General features: G+C 43.0%; 1 protein-coding gene across 2 annotated transcripts in view; it reads right to left on the reverse strand.

Moving 5' to 3' along the window:
• Positions 1 to 13,310: 13,310 nt before the first annotated feature.
• ADAMTS6 (ADAM metallopeptidase with thrombospondin type 1 motif 6) overlaps positions 13,311 to 20,439 on the reverse strand; it is a 240,312-nt gene continuing 233,183 nt past the window's right edge. For both annotated transcript variants that reach the window (XM_036020332.1, XM_036020333.1), the window contains exon 25: positions 13,311 to 16,456. In XM_036020332.1, the coding sequence (XP_035876225.1) occupies positions 16,347 to 16,456 (110 nt within the window). In that variant the 3' untranslated portion in view covers positions 13,311 to 16,346. The remainder of the gene's footprint in view (positions 16,457 to 20,439) is intronic.

Genomic DNA, 20,439 nt, shown 5'->3' on the forward strand with positions numbered 1-20,439 from the left:
AATGTCATTGGTCATGGGTAAGCCCCATGGGAGAAGAATGATGATGTGTATTTTATTTCTTTTAAGTGCTGTTTTTGTGATTGGTTTTAGAGTTGGGTTTTGTTTTTTTTTTTTCAAAACTCCCATTTATGGTGGAGTTAGGGTTCATTGTAAGTGGTGAAATTGGTTGTAGTATTGTGATGGATTTTAGTGTATCTTTCTTAGATTTAATAGTTTAAAAAATTTTATTTGGAGGGAATGTTGGTGACTTTTGGTTATACAACGGCTATAGCTATGAGCAATATCCTACAGTTTGAGTTTCTAACATAACTGTCTTAGAAACGTTTCTTTTAGGGCTTTAATGGAGGTTATGGTAATTTTGTATGTCTTGAAGTATGATGAGGTAGAAATTGTATTTAAGTTTAATGGTTGGGGGATTCAGGTGATTTATGATACTGAAGATTTGGGGGGTTATTTATTTATTTATTTATTTATTTTGCAAAGAGGCTATAGGGATTGCTGCATTATATCGTTATGAGACTTGATTGGTAGTAGTTACTGGTCAATTCTTGTTTATTGATGTTCTGGTCTTCTGAATATTGCTAGTGGAAATTAAATAGAATTTGACTTATAATTAATTCAATGAGGAAAAAAGAAAATAATGTCATTTAACAAGGCCTTTTTATCAGAAATTAGTGTAAAATTTTTTATTTGAAAGTGAGAAATGGATTTTGGTAGCACAGTTTCTAGTCAAATTATGTCTAGTAGTAGTGATGCTGATTTTTGGTTTGCTGATAAATTAATGAATGGTGCGAAGCCATGTCTAATATTTGGAAAATATCCAAGAACTTTTTAGAATTTGAGTATGTGTGAAGATGATCAAATTTTAGATTTTGTGTTCCAAGTTTGAGTTCAAATGCCAGAATAAAACCTAAAATAGTTATGACAAGGACTGTTAATTTTAATTAATGAGGTATCTATATTATATTATATTATATTATATTATATTACATTATCTTATCTTATATCATATTATATGGAATAGCTGTTGGAGTGATACTGTTGGAAATAAAAAAATCAGTGAAGATGCTCCTGAGTAGAAGACATTGAATGAAATTTATTACGAAACAGTTGTTTTCTCTTTTTCTTCTTTCTTTCTTTATTTTTTAAATATATTTTATTGATTATGCTATTACAGTTGTCCCATTTTCCCCCCTTTATTCCCCTCTTCCCTGCACACCCCTTCCCACCCACATTCCCCCCACCATTAGTTCATGTCCATGGGTTGTACATATATGTTCTTTGGTTTCTACATTTCCTATACTAATCCTAACTTCCCCCTGCCTATTTTCTACATACCATTTATGCTACTTATTCCCTGTACGTTTTCCCTTTCCTCACTGATAACCCTCTAAGTGATCTCCATTTCTGTGGTTCTGTTCCTGTTCTAGCTGTTTGCTTAGTTTGTTTTGGGTTTTGGGTTTTTTAGGTTCAGTTGTTGATAGTTGTGAGTTTGTTGTCATTTTACTGTTCATCGTTTTGATCATCTTCTTTTTCTTAGATAAGTCCTTTTGACATTTCTTATAATAAGGGCTTAGTGATGATGAACTCCTTTAACTTGACCTTATCTGGGAAGCACTTTATCTGCCCTTCCATTCTAAATGATAGCTTCGCTGGACAGAATAATCTTGGATGTAGGTCCTTGCCTTTCATGACTTGGAATCATACTTCTTTCCACCTCCTTCTTGCCTGTAAGGGTTCTTTTGAGAAATCAGCTGATAGTCTAATGGGAATTCCTTTGTAGGTAACTGTCTCCTTTTGTCTTGCTGCTTTTAAGATTCTCTCCTTATCTTTAACCTTAAGTAATGTAATTATGATGTGCCTTGGTGAGTGCTTTCTTGGGGCCAACTTCTTTGGGACTCTCTGAGCTTCCTGGACTTCCCAGAAGTCTATTTCCTTTGCCAGATTAGGAAGTTCTTCTTCATTATTTTTTCAAATAACTTTTCAATGTCTTGCTCTTCCTCTTCTCTTTCAGGCACCCTTATGATTTGGATGTTGGAATGTTTAAAGTTGTCCCAGAGGTTCCTAAGTCTCTCCTCATTTTTCTGAATTCTTATTTCTTCCTTCTGTTCTCGTTGAATGTTTATTTCTTCTTTCTGGTCCAAACCATTGCTTTGAGTCCCAGTTTCCTTCCCTTCACTGTTGGTTTCCCTTATTTCACTTTTCATAGTCTTCACTTTTTCCTCTATTTTGCAACCATATTCAATCATTTTTGTGAGCATCCTGATTACCAGTGTTTTAAACTGTGCATCTAATAGGCTGGCTATCTCTTCATCATTTAGTTCTATTTTTGGAGCCTTTATCTGTTCTTTCATTTGGGCCCTTTTTTTTGGTCTCAGTGAGCCTGCCATGTAGTGAGGGGTGGAGCCTTATGTATTCGCCAGGGTGGGGCAACCCCCCTTGTTGCACTGTGGTGCTGCATGTTGGTGAGGGATCTGAGAGAAGACAATGCTCCCTGCTTAGTTCTCTGCTGGCTTCCAGTCCCCTCTGCCACTACCCACAAGCAAGTTGGCCCCTTCTGGTGCAATTCTGGGTGGGTGGGTCCTATAACATTATAGGACCTGTGGGTCTCTCCAATGAACTCTTTTGTGAGGCTGGGAGTCTCTCCCACCACCTCAACCCCCACAGGTTTTTCCAGTCAGAGGTTTTGAGGCTTTATTTCCCCACACTGGAACCCTGGGTTACTCAGTCTTTCTCATTCCCCAGTTGTTCCTCCCGGTCTATCCACACATAAATGTGGGACGGCTTGCTCCTCCAGCCACCGCCTTGCCTGGTCCTCCAGCTGCTGCCTTGCTGTGAGTCCTTCTCACCCTGGCTGCTCGTCTCTGCCCCTCCTTCTGGTCTGGATGAATGTTTCTTCTTAACTCCTTGGTTGTCAGACTTCCATACTGTTTGACTTTCTGGTGCTTCTGGTTGTTTTTTTTGTTCTTAAATTGGTTGTTGTCCTTCTTTTGGTTGTGCAAGGAGCGACAGTGTATCCACCTATCCTTCCATCTTGGCCGGAAGTCACCTAGTTGTTTTCATTAATTGTAATTAAAGTAGAAAGTTGAGGTTGTCCTAGAAGTTTGAGGAAAACAATTTGGGCACACATGGCAGGAAAGGTGCATTGAGGGCGACCAGCAGGGCTCAGGGGTTGGCATTAGAGGGTTCCCTGTCTAAGACTTTGGAGGGAAGCCTGTGGGGAAATGCGTGCCTGTAAATGCTCAACTCCCAATGATGAGTGAGGTTGTGGCAAAAGGTAATGTTTTAAATAAACTTGTTCATTTTTCAGATTATGAACAAAGAACCCAGAACATATAAACCGCATGGCTTTGAAGAAGGCACATGTGTAGCTGTGAAGAAATGCTAGATATGGTTAATTAATACCAATAGTCACTATAATTAAGCCTAATTGAGTTGAGGTGGATAAAACAATAATTTTTTAAATATCATTTCAGATGTGAGCACAAATTGCTGGAGATATTGTGGTGACAGTTCCTAGGCAGAACATAGCCTTTTTTTTTTTTTAAATCTCTATAGTTGTGGCAGACAGGGGCTTCTGCTCTAGAATGACCCTGTTTTTCCCATAGCCACCTACTGCGTCTCAGTCAGTGTCTTCCCAGGTTTGAGAAATCCTTGAAATTCTCAGCATAGTGAGAATTTTCAAGAATTTTGTTGACTCCCCTTCTTTTCTAAATACCATTTATGATGGGTAGGGGCAAAATCGAAGTCATGTCAAATTGTGGGCTGCACGAGATTTTTCTTCCACTACCATTTTTCAATATTGACAGCTGAAAATTATTCTGCCTCTTTCGCTTGTTTGCTGCTGGTGACTTTTATTTCTTTTGTTTGCTTCGTTAGATTGGGGGAAGAGAGATTCTATATTCATTTTTCATTGTCATCCTGGAAATCTGTTTCTTCAGTTTTTTTATTAAAATTGTAACTTATCTTTCATATGATTTTAGTGATGGCACATGTTATGAAAGAGACTTCAGCTGCAGGCTAAAATGTTGTTTTAAAATTATTTGTGGGTTATCACATTTTGCATAGCTTGTCATGTTGGTAAACAGTTCACTTTAATTACACTAACTCACACTAGGACCTGTTACAATTTCCTTTGTGTAGCAAAGGAAGACCAGTTCTGTGGGTCTGCATACCTTTGCTTTCATGAATAATTCAATAAGGCAATTCAGTAATTCAATAAGGCAGTTCATAGGGTAGTTGTTCCTATGTGACTAGGGTAAAATGACGGGGAGTCACTCAGCTTTTTTCAACAGAGCTGTAATATCACTTGGCTAGGCAAGACTTTGATAGTTGTTTACACAGATCTCTGCTCTAAACTTGGATGAAACTAAATGAAGCACCTCTTAGATGGTGGATATAGGCTCAGTAGACAATGAAGACCTCAGCATGGGAATCGCTAAGTGATTAGCTCCCAAATATCAGACTTTGGATTCATGCCAGACCCAGAGGAGCCTTTCAGAGACCCAAGGCTGTTCCTGGGTTCCTGTACTGAGCCTATCCCTGCCCCTTGTAGCAGAGGCAGCTTCCAGCTTAAACACCAAGTGCAGGGAAGTCCTGACGATGCTCTCAGCCTCACTGGTGCCATGGAGTGTGGCTCAGTCCTGGCCACTGTGTCCTAAAGGAACATTTGCTGGGGACTTCTGGGAACACTCTTACTCCTCTACTCTTTGCTGGCTGCTTGTCTCTTCTGCATGCAGCAGAGGACTGCAGTTGCCGCCTTGCATATGAAGGGAACCATGGTCACTCAGGCAGAGGGCAAGGTTGGGGAGGAACCCCCAGTCCTGCAGAACCTGCTGGAACAGTGGACGTCACTCCGGAGCTTCCCTGCATTTGGTGTTTAAGTTGCTTGTTTAGATTTGTATATTTGGAACTAAAAGCCTTGATTCAAAAGCACATTAAATAGAAAAATAAGGACACCATAGCAGCCTCTGCTAAAATGAAACACAATCACTTTAGGGGTGTTAAAATGTACTTTCTTTAGAAAAAAAAATAAAATGTACTGTTTAAAAGGAAGGTACCTTGTATGGTAATAACAAATGACAACTTTTTTGTTTTAATGTCCTTACTTGGCAAAGTAAAAAGTTATCCTCTCTGTATCAGCCTCCAAAGTAGTTTTGAAATTTCACTGGCCCATGAAATTTGCAAGTCTGGGAACCACTGCTATCACTGGAGAAACACTTGTGTTTGGACGAGGATTCAGAATTATTTCTCAGCCCAGTTGCTCTCCTTTCTGGCCACTCTGTGCATGAAAGACTCAAGGCTGCAGCTCCCACCCTTCATGTGGTTTCCCACTGAGAAAGAAGAGAAAGGGGAGAGTCACCCACTCCGCTCTAACTCTTTGACTGATGTATGTATACAACATTGCTTGCTCTGTCTCTTTTCCTCTCTCCCTGCACCCTCTTGCACTCTCTCTCACACACACACCTGGACACACACACACTTTCTATGGGGATGAATGCTTTTCTTCTCATGTATCCATCTCCTATATTCACCAATTATTAACATTTGTGACATTTGTTTTATTGCTGGCCCTCTTCAAACCCCTCTCCACATTTCAAAACATCAGTCCTTTTGAAAGCTCTTTGTAGACATCATGGCACTTTCCTACAAAGATAACTTTTAATTACACACTTTATTCCACAGTCCAGCCTGGTTACAATTAGTTATTCATTACTAATGGTTACAGCTGGAAATTTTGCAGTGGGGTTGGAGACTGAAGAGGGAATTCAAGAGAAGTTTCATTAACTGGGGGTAGCTCTTGAAGTGCTGATTGTAAAGAAAAGTATGGATAAAAATAATTTGCAACAAGAAGGCAGCTGTACCAGGCAATGTGGTCTTAGGTGTCTAAGGCAGCAAGCAGCCATGGTCCAGAAGGACCAGAGAAGGAGCATTTCTTTTCTCCATGAGCTACTTGTTTTTGTAACAGTCTTTTGGGACCAAGAAGCAGACATCAATGCTGGATGTTCCTCTTCCTGAATGTGATTTGCAACAGAGAAAAAAGACAGTCACCGGTGCTGGAAGAACTTTTTTCTCATAAATCCTGGTGTTCAGCAGTCCTTTCAGGCTGGACTTGCCAGTGGGCAAGTGTCTCAAACTCTCTCAGCTTCAGCTTCCTCTTCTATGAGATCAATAATAATGATGATAAGATAACTGACAGAAAGTGCTTACTACCCTGCCTGGAATAATGCACAAAATAGATATATAAAACTACTACTACTTTCCTGAAGTTTGGTGACACTATTAGAGCAAATTCAATTTCATAATCAAAACATTTTGTTAATTCTAGTATAATCTTTAAAAAAATCTTTGTCTTTTAAAGATACATTTCAAAATACTTAATGATGAAATTGTTGGCAGCAGAAAGGCACCAGGTGTTAGACCAGTGGAGTCGGACAGGACCTGGGTTCAGCAACCTCGGTACTTGAGTTCTGGCTAAGAAAGAATACAAAGTCAGGATTCAAACTATAAGAGAGTTTATTTAGAAAGTCGCAGAGGTAGAAGAAGTGAGCCATAGAATATATGGGCTCATGAAACAAGTTACAGAGGTCAAAGAAGTGTCCTTGGAGGTTAGGAGAAAGAGGGAGGCAAGAACCCCACCTCCACACCGGAAGGGGGTGGGGAAAGGTGCAGACATGTTCCATAGGGAGAGTTATATCAGGTCCTCAGTCCTAGGGGTTTTTAACGGGGAGATTTTAGGGGAGGAAAGAGGGGAGGATCTCAACAGAATGTTCCTCAGCTCTCTGGGTGTGATCTTTGTCCTGATGACAGCCATGGCATTGCTTGTCTGGTTTTTCTGCTTTTCTGGGTCTGGAGCTGAAACACAATCGAGGCCTAGATGCTACCCCAGGGGTTAGTACTTAAGGGAGGGATTGTGCACAGGCCTGCATGGGAGTCACATGAGGCCACTCTTTGGCCCCTTGTTCCTCCTGCAAGGTTCTACTCCGTGACTGGGGAAACGAGAGGGGATAGAAGGGGAGCGGAGGGTTGAGCCGTGTGAACATCGATATGAAATTTCAGGGGGTCTAAACCCCATAGGCCAGGGGAGGAAAGGTTACCCTGGGGCCAGGTCCTTGTTTCCCCAGTTTTGCTCACTGCTAGATACCCAGGGATTTCCGCCCTGGTGACCTTCTGTACCTGGGCCTTCCTAACTGCTGACTACAAAATTATATATCTGCTTAAGTAGTCCACAGTGGATGAAAGTGTATGGAAACAAGATTGGCCATGAGTCGATTTTTGCAGAGAAGCTGGATGAATAAGTCAGAGTCATTAAAGTATTCTTTCTATATTTGCCCATGTTTGAGAATTTCCAAAATAAATAAAACAAATATAAACAGATGAAAGTTGTTAACTTACTGCCTAAAGCAAAGGACAATGAATTAAATATAGGGTGGGGCAAAAGTAGGTTTATAGTTGTTTATATGCAAAATAATACAATAATTAATAAACAATAATAATAAACCATGTTTTGTGTACTCACAAATTTCTCAGCATCCCTCACTCATACAAAGAACATTGCATTAAATACATTTATAAGCCTTTTTTTCCATTGAACTCCCTGAAGGAATCCCATCTGTCTGTCTTATCAGGACATTTCTCCTCGTCAATTATCAGTAATTGAATTATTATGAAGTTGACAAAAATTTAATCTGGTTAGGCTATTGGGGGGGGGGAATGTAAACACATTGAACACGAAGTGTTCTTGATTCAGGGTGACGATGGGCCCTATGATCGTCCCCAGTCATCGCTGACATTGCTAATTCTGGAAAACAAGAATTCTTGGCCCCCCCAAGGAGACATTTTGAAGCCGTTTAGAGAAAGAGGGTATGAATTAAACATGATTTGTTTCTTTCAGAGGAAAAGATATAAAAATTATGGTGTTTAAGGCATGTTGAGAATAACTTTTTGATTTGTGTCTTCATACATATATGTATATGGTGAAAATTCACACTTTGAAGCTAGATAAATAAGATAGTAACTATCCTTTTTAAAATATGCACTTTTGGAATTTCTTACAATAGCAGACTCCCATATGTTCACATATCTGTTTACACATTAACAACTTCTTTGAAGACTTAGGAGGAAGGCAGGTTAAGAAAGCAGTCCATGCTGGATGGTAGGCGGACACACAGCCGGTTAAGGGTTAGTCAAAGGGCTATCTTGCAATTATTGTCTGAGTAAAAAGGAGGTGGTTCAAGCTACAGAAATGGAACACACAGGAGGTTGCAGGTTGAGAGAAAAAGGTGGAGGGATTGAACAAACAAACAAAAAACCTCACAGGCACAGACAGAGTATGGTGATTACCAGAGGAAAAGGCGGGTCTGGGGAGGTAGCAGGTATAGGGGGATAAATGGTGATGGAAGGAGACTTCACTTGGGGTGGTGACTACACAGTACAAACATATGGATGATGTATTATAGGACTGTACACACACCTGAAATCTATATAACTTGATTAATCAATGTCACCCTAATAAATTCAATTAAAAAGTAGAAAAAAAGAGAAAGAAATGGAACACCCACACAACATGGAAATTGGGTGCATGGATGTGGTTGCCAGGCCTCAGTGGTGAGGAGCCTCGGGGGCCCCTTCTCGCCGGCTCAGTCACAGCTTCGTTAAGGCTGCTGATGGACCTGGGTTACTTAGCCCCTCTGGAAGAAGAGTTTTTACTCCAGAGACTCCAGGAAAAAGAATCAGGTCAGAATAGCTGTTTACCCACTTTTGGGGCCTGGAGAAGCAGTCTAGCTTCCTGGGTTTAAGGCTTACTCAATCCTGAGAGGTCAGAGATCTCTCTCCTCCCTAAAAGATAACATACCATTTAGGTGGTCCAGGTTCCAGCTAATTTTAGAACTGGAAATAGCAAAACATGTGGTGAAATGTTGTATTATATCAATTTTAAGTTGGATTATAAAGTAATGCCAGTAATTTTTAGACAAAACACCAGCCCTTTTGTGCCCATGTGAGTGAAATCCTTCAAAGCAATCACCTACTCAAAGCATATTTGGAGTTCCTTTTGTGTATCACTTGGGGTCAATTCATAAGACACAGAAGATACTTGTAGCCAAAATGATTACATGCAATTTACTCACCAGATTTAGTTTTAGACTTTCACGAAAGTCAAATCCACCCTGCACTGGGAGATAGTCTAAACAAGCAATTTAAAAATGTTTTGAATGACGGTTTTACTCTTAGAATGAGTACAGAGCGAACTCCAGCACTTACTGAGAGGGCACGACGCTCATTTGGAGAGTTAGGCTCTAGCACATTGATTTAGAAAGCCCGACATGCGGATAGTTGGTTCATGTACTTTCTGCATCTAAGATGAATGTGGGATGAAATACAATAGTGGGTCCCCCACACTCCCTCCAGCAGGAGCTCCCCTCGTTGGAGGGGCCTGGGACCCTGCGTGCAGGACGAGGGCGTCTTCCTGGCTCAGCCTGCTTTCAGGAACTTCAAAGCTAGGTCTCGCTTCATAATTTCAACATATACTTTCTCTTTTTGATCTCGAAATAAAATATTTAATTTCTCAAGTTTGCTTTTCCCTGTTCTAAAGTTTAAGACTGAATCAAATGATTTTTATTGTAAGTAGTTTAGGTGTGATAACTTTTTTTTGTTACTCACTTAAATTCAAACTCATATTGTATTTTAGCCACTTCTGTGGGTGTTGTTATAGAATGTCAAATAATGCACTTGATTGTCTAGATACCTAGAATGGTTTCCCAGATACTGATATTTTTTTTGATGTTGGGATGTCATCTTCCCTTGCTTTTGTATTTATATAGATACATAGCATTAGGAGACTTTTATTCTAATAATAATATACCCATCAAACAAGAACTAATTATTAACTTACACCAGATTAATTTGAATGATTGACATAAAATACCAAATTGATTACATTGAAGGAGAAGAGAACGGGATGCTTTCTGATCGCCTTTGAACCACAAAAGCACATTTTTAGTGTATTTAAGCTTTGGTTTTCCTTCTCCTCAGCCCCATGAGTGACCTCACTTGAGGAGGAGTTGGGGCAAAGGGGCACAGGGACATGAGGTCCCTCTTGCCAGGATGAGCCAAGTCAATGCAGCTGCTGGCCTGGGCACAAGCGTGGGCGGCCACCTGTGGCTCCCGGCACAGCTGTTTGGTAGAAGGCCAGCCAAAGCCCCGTCGGTGGGGTGGAGGCAGGTGGCCAGTTGGGCGGCCAGTACATTCTGGCATGGGCTGAAAGAACACCTGGTTCCACTCTGCGGACCCACCACAGAAGGTCAAAGAATGTGCTTGCTGCCAGCAGCCTGATGGCCCAGGTTTTCAAGCCCCAATGGTCCTGCTCTGACTAAGACAGAGAAAAACCCATCTTTCTTTCTAAAAACTTACCCCAAAGCCAACCCAGGAATCATTCAGCTCCAGTGTGTTGAAACAGGCCAGCGAGGCCATCTGGCATGTCTGGAAATGGTGCGGGGGGCTGTCAGGCAGGAACAGGCTCTATGATTCAAAACAGGACGTTGCAGGGGAGAGGGAGCCTTCGTGTTGTGTTTGGCTGCTAACTACCAGTGCAGACGCTGTCCATCCTCGAAGGGCTCTGATCTTCCCACAGACTCTAACTACATGCTTGGAAACCACTTTGGGCCTCCACTTGCAATTTTGTCACCAGATGTAGGAATTTTCATAGCGAACACCACTACTACCTATTGAGACAGGAGCCCGAAGTTCTCCCTTTTCCTGACCCCTGAAGTCCCTCTCAAGTTCTTGGGCCCATGCTTCCCATGAAGGAGGACCCGTCTCCTCTGGGCTGGTAAGTCGGTTTCTGTCTAGCACCCTTCTGAACTTCCCTGTCCCAAATGCAGACCAGACAGCCCTCGTCCGTGTGCTGAAGAGGCAAGGCTCCCCTCACTGGTTCTGTGGCCCTTGACAGCTGAGCCTCCTTGAGCCTCAGTTTTGGCATCTGATAGTATTGTCCTCATGGTTTAGTTGTAACCCCTTCAATACAAGGGCGCATGCAAGGGCCTAGCCCAGGGCCGGCACAGCCGATACTCAGAAAATAATGCTTGTGTATATGAATGCCCACAGTTGATGCCACTCTCTAGACACAGAGGCCGCACCCGGCCTGGGCCAGAAAGTCCTCCTACCCCATTTGCTTGGGACTTTAGGGGCCTCGTCTCACAATTACTGCTCACAGCCACCTTCACTGGGGACACAGACGAGGTTCCTCCAAGACATTTCCTATTCTGGATCTAGTAGGAGCCACCCAGTGTTGAGCCTTTGACCAGAGGGAGGCATTGTGACTTCTGGGGGGTCTGGAGCTGGTGTGAGAACTTGCCCCTTCTCATGTGAAACTCCTCTGTCAGGTAAGGTATCCAAGTGAAGATCCAAGAAGAGACCCCTTGATTTGAACTTCAGAAGCCTTACTTAAGGTCTTGGGCAGGGAAATTGGACTGGGCAGTCTGATGTTCCGTTACCAGAGTAAATAGGATTATTCAGGCTCCCCAGACCCTGGAGTGGGGGACACTGGGTGCTATTGGGCCCTTGTGTAACCACCCAGTGTTGTTCCAGTGAACACAGGATGTTGCCCTGAAAATCAGCTGTCATCACCTCTGCAGCTCAAGGCTTTCAGTGGGCTGACAAGAGCCATCCACGAAGAGACAATACAGGCTTAACGGCGCTCCACCCCCAACAGTGAAGCCAGCCCTCAAACCACCGTTTCACTTCTGGCCTCGGATACTGTCTGAGGACAAAATGAGGGACGAGGAATGCTAGAAATAACCCTGTGAGAAAGAGATGGGAAAAAAGACCATTTTCCTTTTAAGTCCTGGCTTGAGGTTTTGAAGTCTGAGGCATAAAACCATTGTGAACAGCTGTTCTTTTAAAAAACCTTTGTGAGTTTATTCCACACATTCTGGTGATACGAATGAGACAGAATTCCAAATGCAGATTCTCCATCACTTTCCTATTCAGTGGCTGATCTTTTCTCTTTTCTGTGACCACACTTCCTCCCCACTTTTTAAAAAGTAATGACTCTTATCCTAGTCAAATCAATTCACACATTTTTCTTGCGGAGGTCAATATCCAACTTTCTTTCTAATTTACTTGAAAAAGAAGTCACCTGGCTTTTCGGGGCATACATTCTTAGGAATGACCCAAGTGCCCCCTTGGAGGGTGGCAGGAACTGCAAGGGGGGTAGATTGTCTTGGGGTCAGTGTCCTAAGTAGGACAGTGTGCTTTAGATCAGCAGTCTTTTCGGCACCACGGACCGGTTTGGTGGAAGGCAGGGGTTAGTGGGGTGACAGCAGGTGGAGCTCAGGTGAGCTGTGCTTGCAGCCTGGTTCCTAACAGGCCACGGATTGGGGGCCCCTGCTTTAGATATTTCAAATGGGGAAAAACATTTAACTGAAAGCTGGAAAACAACCATAGATGAAAAGACAGACTCGAATCTGAGGAATCTAAGCTAAGGCAGGCCTTGTGTCTTGGCATTCCCCCTTCTCCAACTCCTGGCAGGTCTGCTCTTCACGAATGCAGTTCCAACGGTGGGTCCCATGGTCTTCTCGTTAACTGCGCATTCATAGCACTTCGGCCACTTCTGGCTTCTGGGATGATGCGGTGGAAATACTCCCCACCCAAGACTATCTGATCATCTCACCTGACTTCTAATGTGTAAGACTGAATGTGTGTGTATGAGGCATGAGGCTAAGTGGATTAAGCACGACCATGCTTGGGCTTTCCATATCTTCTGACGTAATTGATGAAGTTGTCATTAGGAAACTACTCAAATAACTAAGTAGCCTATTAGCTGCTGAGTTTCCTTTGCATAAGATCGTGTCCCGAACTCAACAAAGACAATCTTTCTATGTTCCCTGTTGACTCTGAGAAGAAAACTACTTCAAGTATGAATTCTTTTATTTAGCATCCTTTCCTATGCCAAAGAATTTACATGAAAGACAAAAGCAGGGGGCAAATAGCTGTGAGTGAGGGGATGGACAGGAAGAGGCAGTGGCCAATCTGGACTTCCTTTCTGGTCTTAGAATAGCTGACTGGTGGCCTCTGAGGACAGGACCCCACCAGAAGTATCCAAAGCCCTTGCGTTTAGATATCAATGAATAAAAATAGGTGCGATCTCTGGGGAGGGCAATAAGAGTATTAAACATAAGGATTCAAGTGAACTCACTCCTGAGCACTACCTGGAAAATCTGGGAGATGTAGCTGTGTTATTCCAAGGGACAGATTCCTCCTGCCTCGAGTTTAATACCAGCTATTCAAGAAATAGACAACTTCTGTCTGAGTCATTCTTACAAGCTGAATTTTTATTTTTACTAAATTATCTATGTTAAAAAATCTGTGCCTGGTGTGGAATTTCACTCCATCAAGTGTTACAATGACTTTTCATTTTCAGTACAAGCAGGAGAATGAATGAAGGACAAGTGTTAGGAAACATGGCAATAAATTAGAATATAATTTACAAAAGCAAAAAATAAAAGTAACAGTGTACCACATTAATACTGAGTACGAAATAATAAGCAACAACTAATCACAATGATACAAAGGTAATTTCATTCTGTATTATTAAGGATACCTATGTGACATTCACTCAAAAGATTCCTAAAGAAATGAACTGACTGGAGAGTCATATGCGTCTCAAGGGATTTAATCAGTTGGGTACATTTCCCTTTCAGTGTAGGGCGGGCCTTTATGCCAGTGGTAGGTTCTGCTCTCAGCCGCAGGGTACCGGCTTCCTTGGGGGTCCCTAAGTAGTCTATACAGCGCACTATTTTTGGAGGGTCTGCCTCTGTGGCTTAGCCTCTGGGGAAGACCTTATTGTTATTGTTTAGGAAAAGAACATCACGACTGACTAGAGAGTAGCAGTGGTATTGTGATGTGCTGTGGAACGTGATTTTCTCCCTCACTCAGATTTAAATTCAGGGCCTATCTGAAGATGTTTAGTCCCGTTACATTCTGTGCTTGGTTCCTCCTGAACAGGTGACCTGACGCTGACCCTGGGCGCTCCCTGGTGCCCTCCTCTCCCAGCACGAGTCAGGGGTCTGCAGGGTGCCCAGGACAGCCCTCACAGCAGTCATTTCCAGGTGAAGTTAAAAAAAAATAGCCTTTAAGCAGTCATGTAAGAAATCTTTTTGAAAGAAAAACATGAGCTGATCTTTATGTTGGAGAAAAGTAGATCCGAATAGAACCTGTGTCTAGAATGCTACAGAACCACTCCCCTTTTGTTGATTTCACCAGGGCACATTAGCACCAAGTGAGCTGCTCTTTGCAGAGCACCAAGGAAATTCAGTGCTGGGGCCACACTGCCCACAGGCCGCCCTCCTTTCAAATGAAGCTAAAATGGCACTGAGGCTGGTCTTGTAAGGGCAGCACCAGACAGGGGCCCTGGCAACAGCTCTCAACTATTGTTAATAGCTCTCCCTGGGAGGCTCAGGGAGGTGAGCCGTGGGGTGGAGACAGCTGGTGATGAGACATAAATGACCACGCCTGAGCACACAGAGCAACAACCCGTGCTGACTCTCCACAGCAAATCTGAAGTCTGGGATGGTTTCTGAAGTCTGTGAGGCTCTCTTCCTTTCTGCTAGCACCTAACCATCCACATTAGGTCATGGTATAAGCCATATGCCTGACATGGAGTTTCAGAGCGCAGTGATGGACTGAAGTCAAATACACTCTTTAACCGCATGTAGCATCTTTACAAAGTAGCCATGAGTCTGGAGCCGGAGGTGCTGGTGTAGCATGGTGGACACACGTGCAGGACACAAGGCATATTCATCAAGAACCGCCGCTAGCTACGAGTGTTCAAGTACAAAACGTTAGTAAGAAACAAGTACCCTCTTTTTCTTCTTTCTTTTTTAAAGAAATTTTCACTGTCAGATCTTTTGATGAGCATGATGTGAAACTTGTGGGTAGGGAATAGATGAGGGAGTTGATTTAAATCAGGGCGATTTGATTCTAGAATTTGACTTGCTCAAGAAACTAGGTTTCACATTTAGTTGCTGTAAAGAGTATCCATAAAAAATATAAAAGTCTTGGTTGAGTGACTATTAAAAGTATGCTTTATGATGTCTAGTCTTCATGCGTTTTCTTCTTTGGTTGTTATCCCTTGCCTACTTCAAACCTCACAGAAATAGCACATTTATGCGCATGCACACTCACCTACCCATACACTCCAAAGCGCCCGCACACACACACACTTGCTCCCATATAAATAAATGCCCTTCTGCCGCAGAAGGGACATATGGAACCCACCGCAATTGTCAGCAAAAGGGTCTGAGCGAGACCCTCGTTGTTACCGAGCCCGTCTATCTCTCACATGGCATCGTCTCAGTAAGCCTAGCGTGCGTGCAGCGACCCAGCAGGGCAGAGGCCGCCCTGTGGCTGGTGAGGATGTAAACACAAGCGAGTCCCAGCGACTCAGACTAAGAGCTGAGGCATCCTGCGGGGTGGCAGCAAAGGGCCCGGTGCTTCAGCCTCTACCGTCCCCCCGGGCTGGCTTCGGCATGACATTGAAATGTTTTTTCTCTTAAACTTTTAATGGAAATCTCAGCTTCACTTGCACAATGGCAGGTTGGCCACAGTCTCTAGCACTGAATTTATAGACCTGCACAGCTGCAGGGACAGACGGATGCGCCGCTTCCAACTGAGTCCTTCACTGTTGTTCAGTTTAACGTGGTTTCTACATGGCTCACAGCAGTGTTCAGAACAGGGGGTTTATTCTTAAGGAAGTTAAGTAGAAGGAAGAAAAATCATACAAGCTTTCCTTACTTTTGACTTATAATTGCTCCTTAAATTACAGTTCAAAGCCCATTTTTAGAATTTAAATCGTGGTGCTGTGGTAGTGAGATAAAGTATAGTAAATATTTTAAGCTATGATTTAAGGTTTCTGAATCTTCTTTACTTCCATAGTTGACCAAATCATAACAGCTACATTTTTAAACAGTTTTAAATACAAGTGGATTCAGTGTCATTGCTAAATCTATAATAAAAATTATCTTAATGGTCCAAGGAGGTAAACAGGCTATTGGATTTACTCAAAAGAACACAAACGTTCCACAGTAAGCAAGTCTCCCTGTGCTGTTTGGATCTCTCCAATCTGGCATTCCCTCCTGAAACTGTGTCCAGCACTTTGGATCAATAAATCCTACTTCACAGAAGTTAAAATAATATTGAAATCCTGTCAGCTAGGGCTGACCAGTGGTTACGTTTTCCACAGGGTAATGTATTTGCAAGGACATCAATCCTCTTCCTCTGGGTGGCTCCCTTTGATGGACACATTTCCACGAAGAAATGACAAGGCTCTCTCTCTGGCTTTCCGGGGGTCATTGTCCTTGGCAGGTCTTACAACACATCTGTCTGAAGTACGCTCGATTGCAGAACTCGAACTTCAGCACCAGCGGGCAGTAAGCCACTTTGTTCACATCTTTGCACTCTAACCAATGGGGACAGAGAATGGAAAACAATTAGAGGCACATAAACAAGCACATAAACAAGCCGACAAGCCCGGATGTTCAGCAAGGACCTCCCCTTGTGCCAATCCACCTTGGCTCTCACATCCATGTGGTTTTTGTTTTTATTTTTAAGCTTACCCTGTCTGGGACAGCCTACCAGAAACATTCTTTTGATACATTTTAACACAAATTAAAAAAAAAAGATTGCAAGGCTTTCCTCCCAGACTTTTATAAGTATGGTGCATGCCCACTATGTCTTGAAAGAATTACCATTTGTTTGGATAAGTGATCACTTTAGACAGCTTCGAAACATGAGTCATTTTTCTTACAGCGCTTTTATTGCTTCTTTCTCAAGGGTTATTTTATTCAGCAGTGCAAGGTTATCCAAAATCAAACATGAGTTGCATTGTTTGATACCAAAGTACACATGTCTCGGGAGAATCTCTGCATCTGGGAGGCGTGAGGATGGGCCGGGGTGAATGAAAGGATTGCTGGCAGTGGCCTAGATTCAGCAACGACACTAGACAAAGAGGGAAACTTTGAGGGGTTGGCCTCAAATGGCAGCAGTCTGTGGGTTATGGAAACATGTAGAAATGTCTTTTTTTAATTTGGAAGTGAGACATGGCCTTCTTTTTTCCTATGTGTATTTTCTCCTCAGTGCTAGAATTGCCATAGTGGAAGCCTGAAGCCTGTACTTCTTGCAGCCAGAAGGTGAATAAATGATTCTTTCTCCATCTCCCCTTGAGGCTGGTTACAGAAGATGGGGCTTAGGGCTGAATCTCAGAGAAAGGGACACAAGCCTTTGATTCTCAGTGACGTCCCCCCGCAAGAACCCCTCTACTGCTAATAATGATATTCTTCTCCAGTCCTCTGGTCACTTTTATCTGGGGATTTTAAATAGTTTGTAAACCTAGTAATTAAATTTCCATATGCCTCCCAGAATCAAAGTTCCGCCCTCATTTTTCCAGGTGGTTACACTGAAGCATCCTGGGTAAATTGCTGAAGGTAATTAGAATCAGGCAGAACACTGCGTGAAGTTTAGCAGAACAGAGCAGTGCTCTGGTTGTTGTTGTTTGCTTTTTTCCTGGCTTCAGAAATTCTCCAAAGCTCAAAGAAATCATGTACATGGTACATGAGCCATCTGATAAGCTTGGGAAATTAAGTGCAAAGGCAGAAGAAAGTTTAGAGTTCTTATTACTGAAAAGTCAGCTTAACAATTGCACCGATCTCACTTTCAAAGTTCTTTCAGTGAAAGTCCTGAACCTTTGAACTATAACCTCCAACCCTCTGAAAATGTAAGCTTTGCTACCACTGAACTCTCTTAATCAAGATTTGATTTACAGAGAGAATAGAAGTTAGAAATTTGAATAGAAACTTTCCACAACACGATTCTCAGTAAGTTAACATTTTGGCTGAGAGCATGTAGGAGAGATGTAAAAACTTTCTTTAAACTTTGCACTAAAATAAAGGAATCAGTCAATTATTTGTTGAGCTAAATTTGAGGTGAAAAGATCTCCACGTATTTTAATTTGGAGGTCACTTGTTTCTTTTTTTTTTTCCTCTTTTCCTCTCTGTCATGACCAGTCAACAGTAACCAAAAAAAGGTTTAGACTAAGAATATTTTTGTGGGGAAAAAAAAGTTTTATCAGGGTAACCAAGAGGGACATATTGTCAAAGTAACAATAGTTACTAAAACGGCAGGAAGAGCTGACACCAGCGATGAGAGGGGCCGCACAGGCTCACTCGCCTTCAATCCCAGGCCGCCCTCTGCAAGGGCAGCCCGTCCGCCCACCCACCCGGGGACGCCACTGGCGCACAGACGCTGCAGCGGGGCTTCGCCGGGCGGCTTGGAACGCAAAACACACTTTAGCTTTGGCCTTCTTTGCCAAAATATAAAAATGATTTAGCTGATAATCAGATAGAGGAGGACTGGTTGTTTTAATAGTACAAGGAGATAAAATTAGAAGCCAGACTGCCTGCGTTTAATCCTGGCTTTATCATTTACAACTTTATGACGGAACAAAGCGGTTAACCTCTCCGTGCCTAAGTTTCCTCGTCAGCAAAGAGGGATGATGAGAGGTCCCACCCTGTCTGTAACACGTGTACCCTATGCTGCCATCTTGTGCACAGAAAGTCCCCCATTAGGGAAGGATATTGAACTAGTGTCATTATGACGCCTATGTGTTTTTCCTTTAATCCTCACCCGAGGATGTATTTATTGAATTTTACAGAGAAAGGAAGGGAGAGAGAGAGAAGGGACGGGGGTGGGGGAGGAAGACAGAAACATCAGCCTGTTGCCTCTCGTATGCACCCTGGCCTCTTGTACACTACCTACTGGGAGTTGAACTTGCAACCTAGGTACATGCCCTTACTGGCAATCAAACCCACAGCCTTACGATGTTGCAGCCAACCAAGCCACCTGGCCCGGTGACCACTGTTACTTATTATCTCTTACTAGCTGATACCAGTGAGTTGCACTCTGAACTTCTCAATGAGGGTGCAACATTTAGATCACTATTGAGAAAACATTGTCCTATAGGTACAAGCCAGTTTGCTGACCAAAAAGGGAATATTTCCTGGGAATATATGCGACTTTATTGGGAGACTCATTACTCCATTTATGGGAGTCACTGGACCAGGAAAACTCTGAGAAGAGCAAAATACAAGCAACTTCACAGATTTTTCCTTATAGATTTAAACTTTGGAATCAGATTCAATAATACATAACAAATATAGAGTAAAATAAAATATTGATAAATTGCTTTTCCCTCCAACTCCTCCGCCCACCCATTCAGGCCCTCATAAATACAAATACTTGGGATCTGGCTCTTTAGGCAGGTGCTGGAAATGAGGCACCGCTCCTGGGCATGCAGCGCCCCAAGCACCCTCCTGGGTCAGCAGCAGTGTCTAGCCCAGGGGCAGACTGGGGACCAGCTGCCAGGTGTTCCGTCTCTGAATTTCCCAATACCTCTGTTTGGTTCGTTCCCAACTAACTCGATTCTGACTACCTCGACCCAAAGCAGGAAGTTAGCCTGGTTCCGGGAGCAGGATCAAGCTTGGGAGGTAGGGACCACGTAAGAGGGTCCTGGGACCTGCCTGCACCCGCAGCACAAAACAGCGCTGAGAAGCGCAGGCCTGGAGTCAGGCCCCCGGGTGAACTCTGGCTCTGCCTCCTCCCAATGTGTGCTCGTGCTAGGCCAAGTCACCTTGCCTCTCCAGACCACCGCTTTTTCATCGGCGAAATGGAGACGGTGATAAGACCTGCTCACGGGATGCTGTGGAACTTACAGAAGTAAAACATCTAAAGCATGCGTTGTGGCACCCACACAGAGCACGCCGCTTGCTGGCTCTCTCGTTACTCTGCCACTGACACGCCTGGCAGGGAGACAGCCATGCTGTACCGTGTGTCTGGGATCCACATCAATATGTACATAGGCTCCCAGGAAGGGTGACACATTGGCACACGAGAGCAAATAAACAGAAGATACTAAACAGGGAGCAGGTAGATTATGATTGGGTGGGGGTGATCCAAGATTGGGCTTGATGAGATGCTAAATACGGTGACACTTGGACTCCTAGAAGGACATTCAGCCTAGACAGAGTATGGGGGTTCCTACAGAGGAGGGGGGGCACAAGGATCATTCCCTTCCTTCTTTTTGGTTTTGTGCTCTACAGACTGCCCACCTGGAAGAATCAGTCTTTGGATTGATGAAAATCTGTTCACCAAAGGGAACTATGACTGGTCTTTTATTCTGTCTTTAACTCCATAAGAGCTTAATCTAGTAATAATAACACTAAAAATAATTTACCAAATGCCTCCGATGTGCCAGGAACTGTCTTAGTTGGCTTTATGTATTTATATATTTAATCCCTTTAAATGTATAAAACATCAGCTTTACACAGATGGCAAAACTGAAGCTCCAAAAGGTCACAAAGCCATGCTGGGTCACACAGCTAGTTGGCT

Source organism: Phyllostomus discolor, chromosome 3 (genome assembly GCF_004126475.2).
Source record: "Phyllostomus discolor isolate MPI-MPIP mPhyDis1 chromosome 3, mPhyDis1.pri.v3, whole genome shotgun sequence".
Lineage (NCBI taxonomy): Eukaryota > Metazoa > Chordata > Mammalia > Chiroptera > Phyllostomidae > Phyllostomus > Phyllostomus discolor.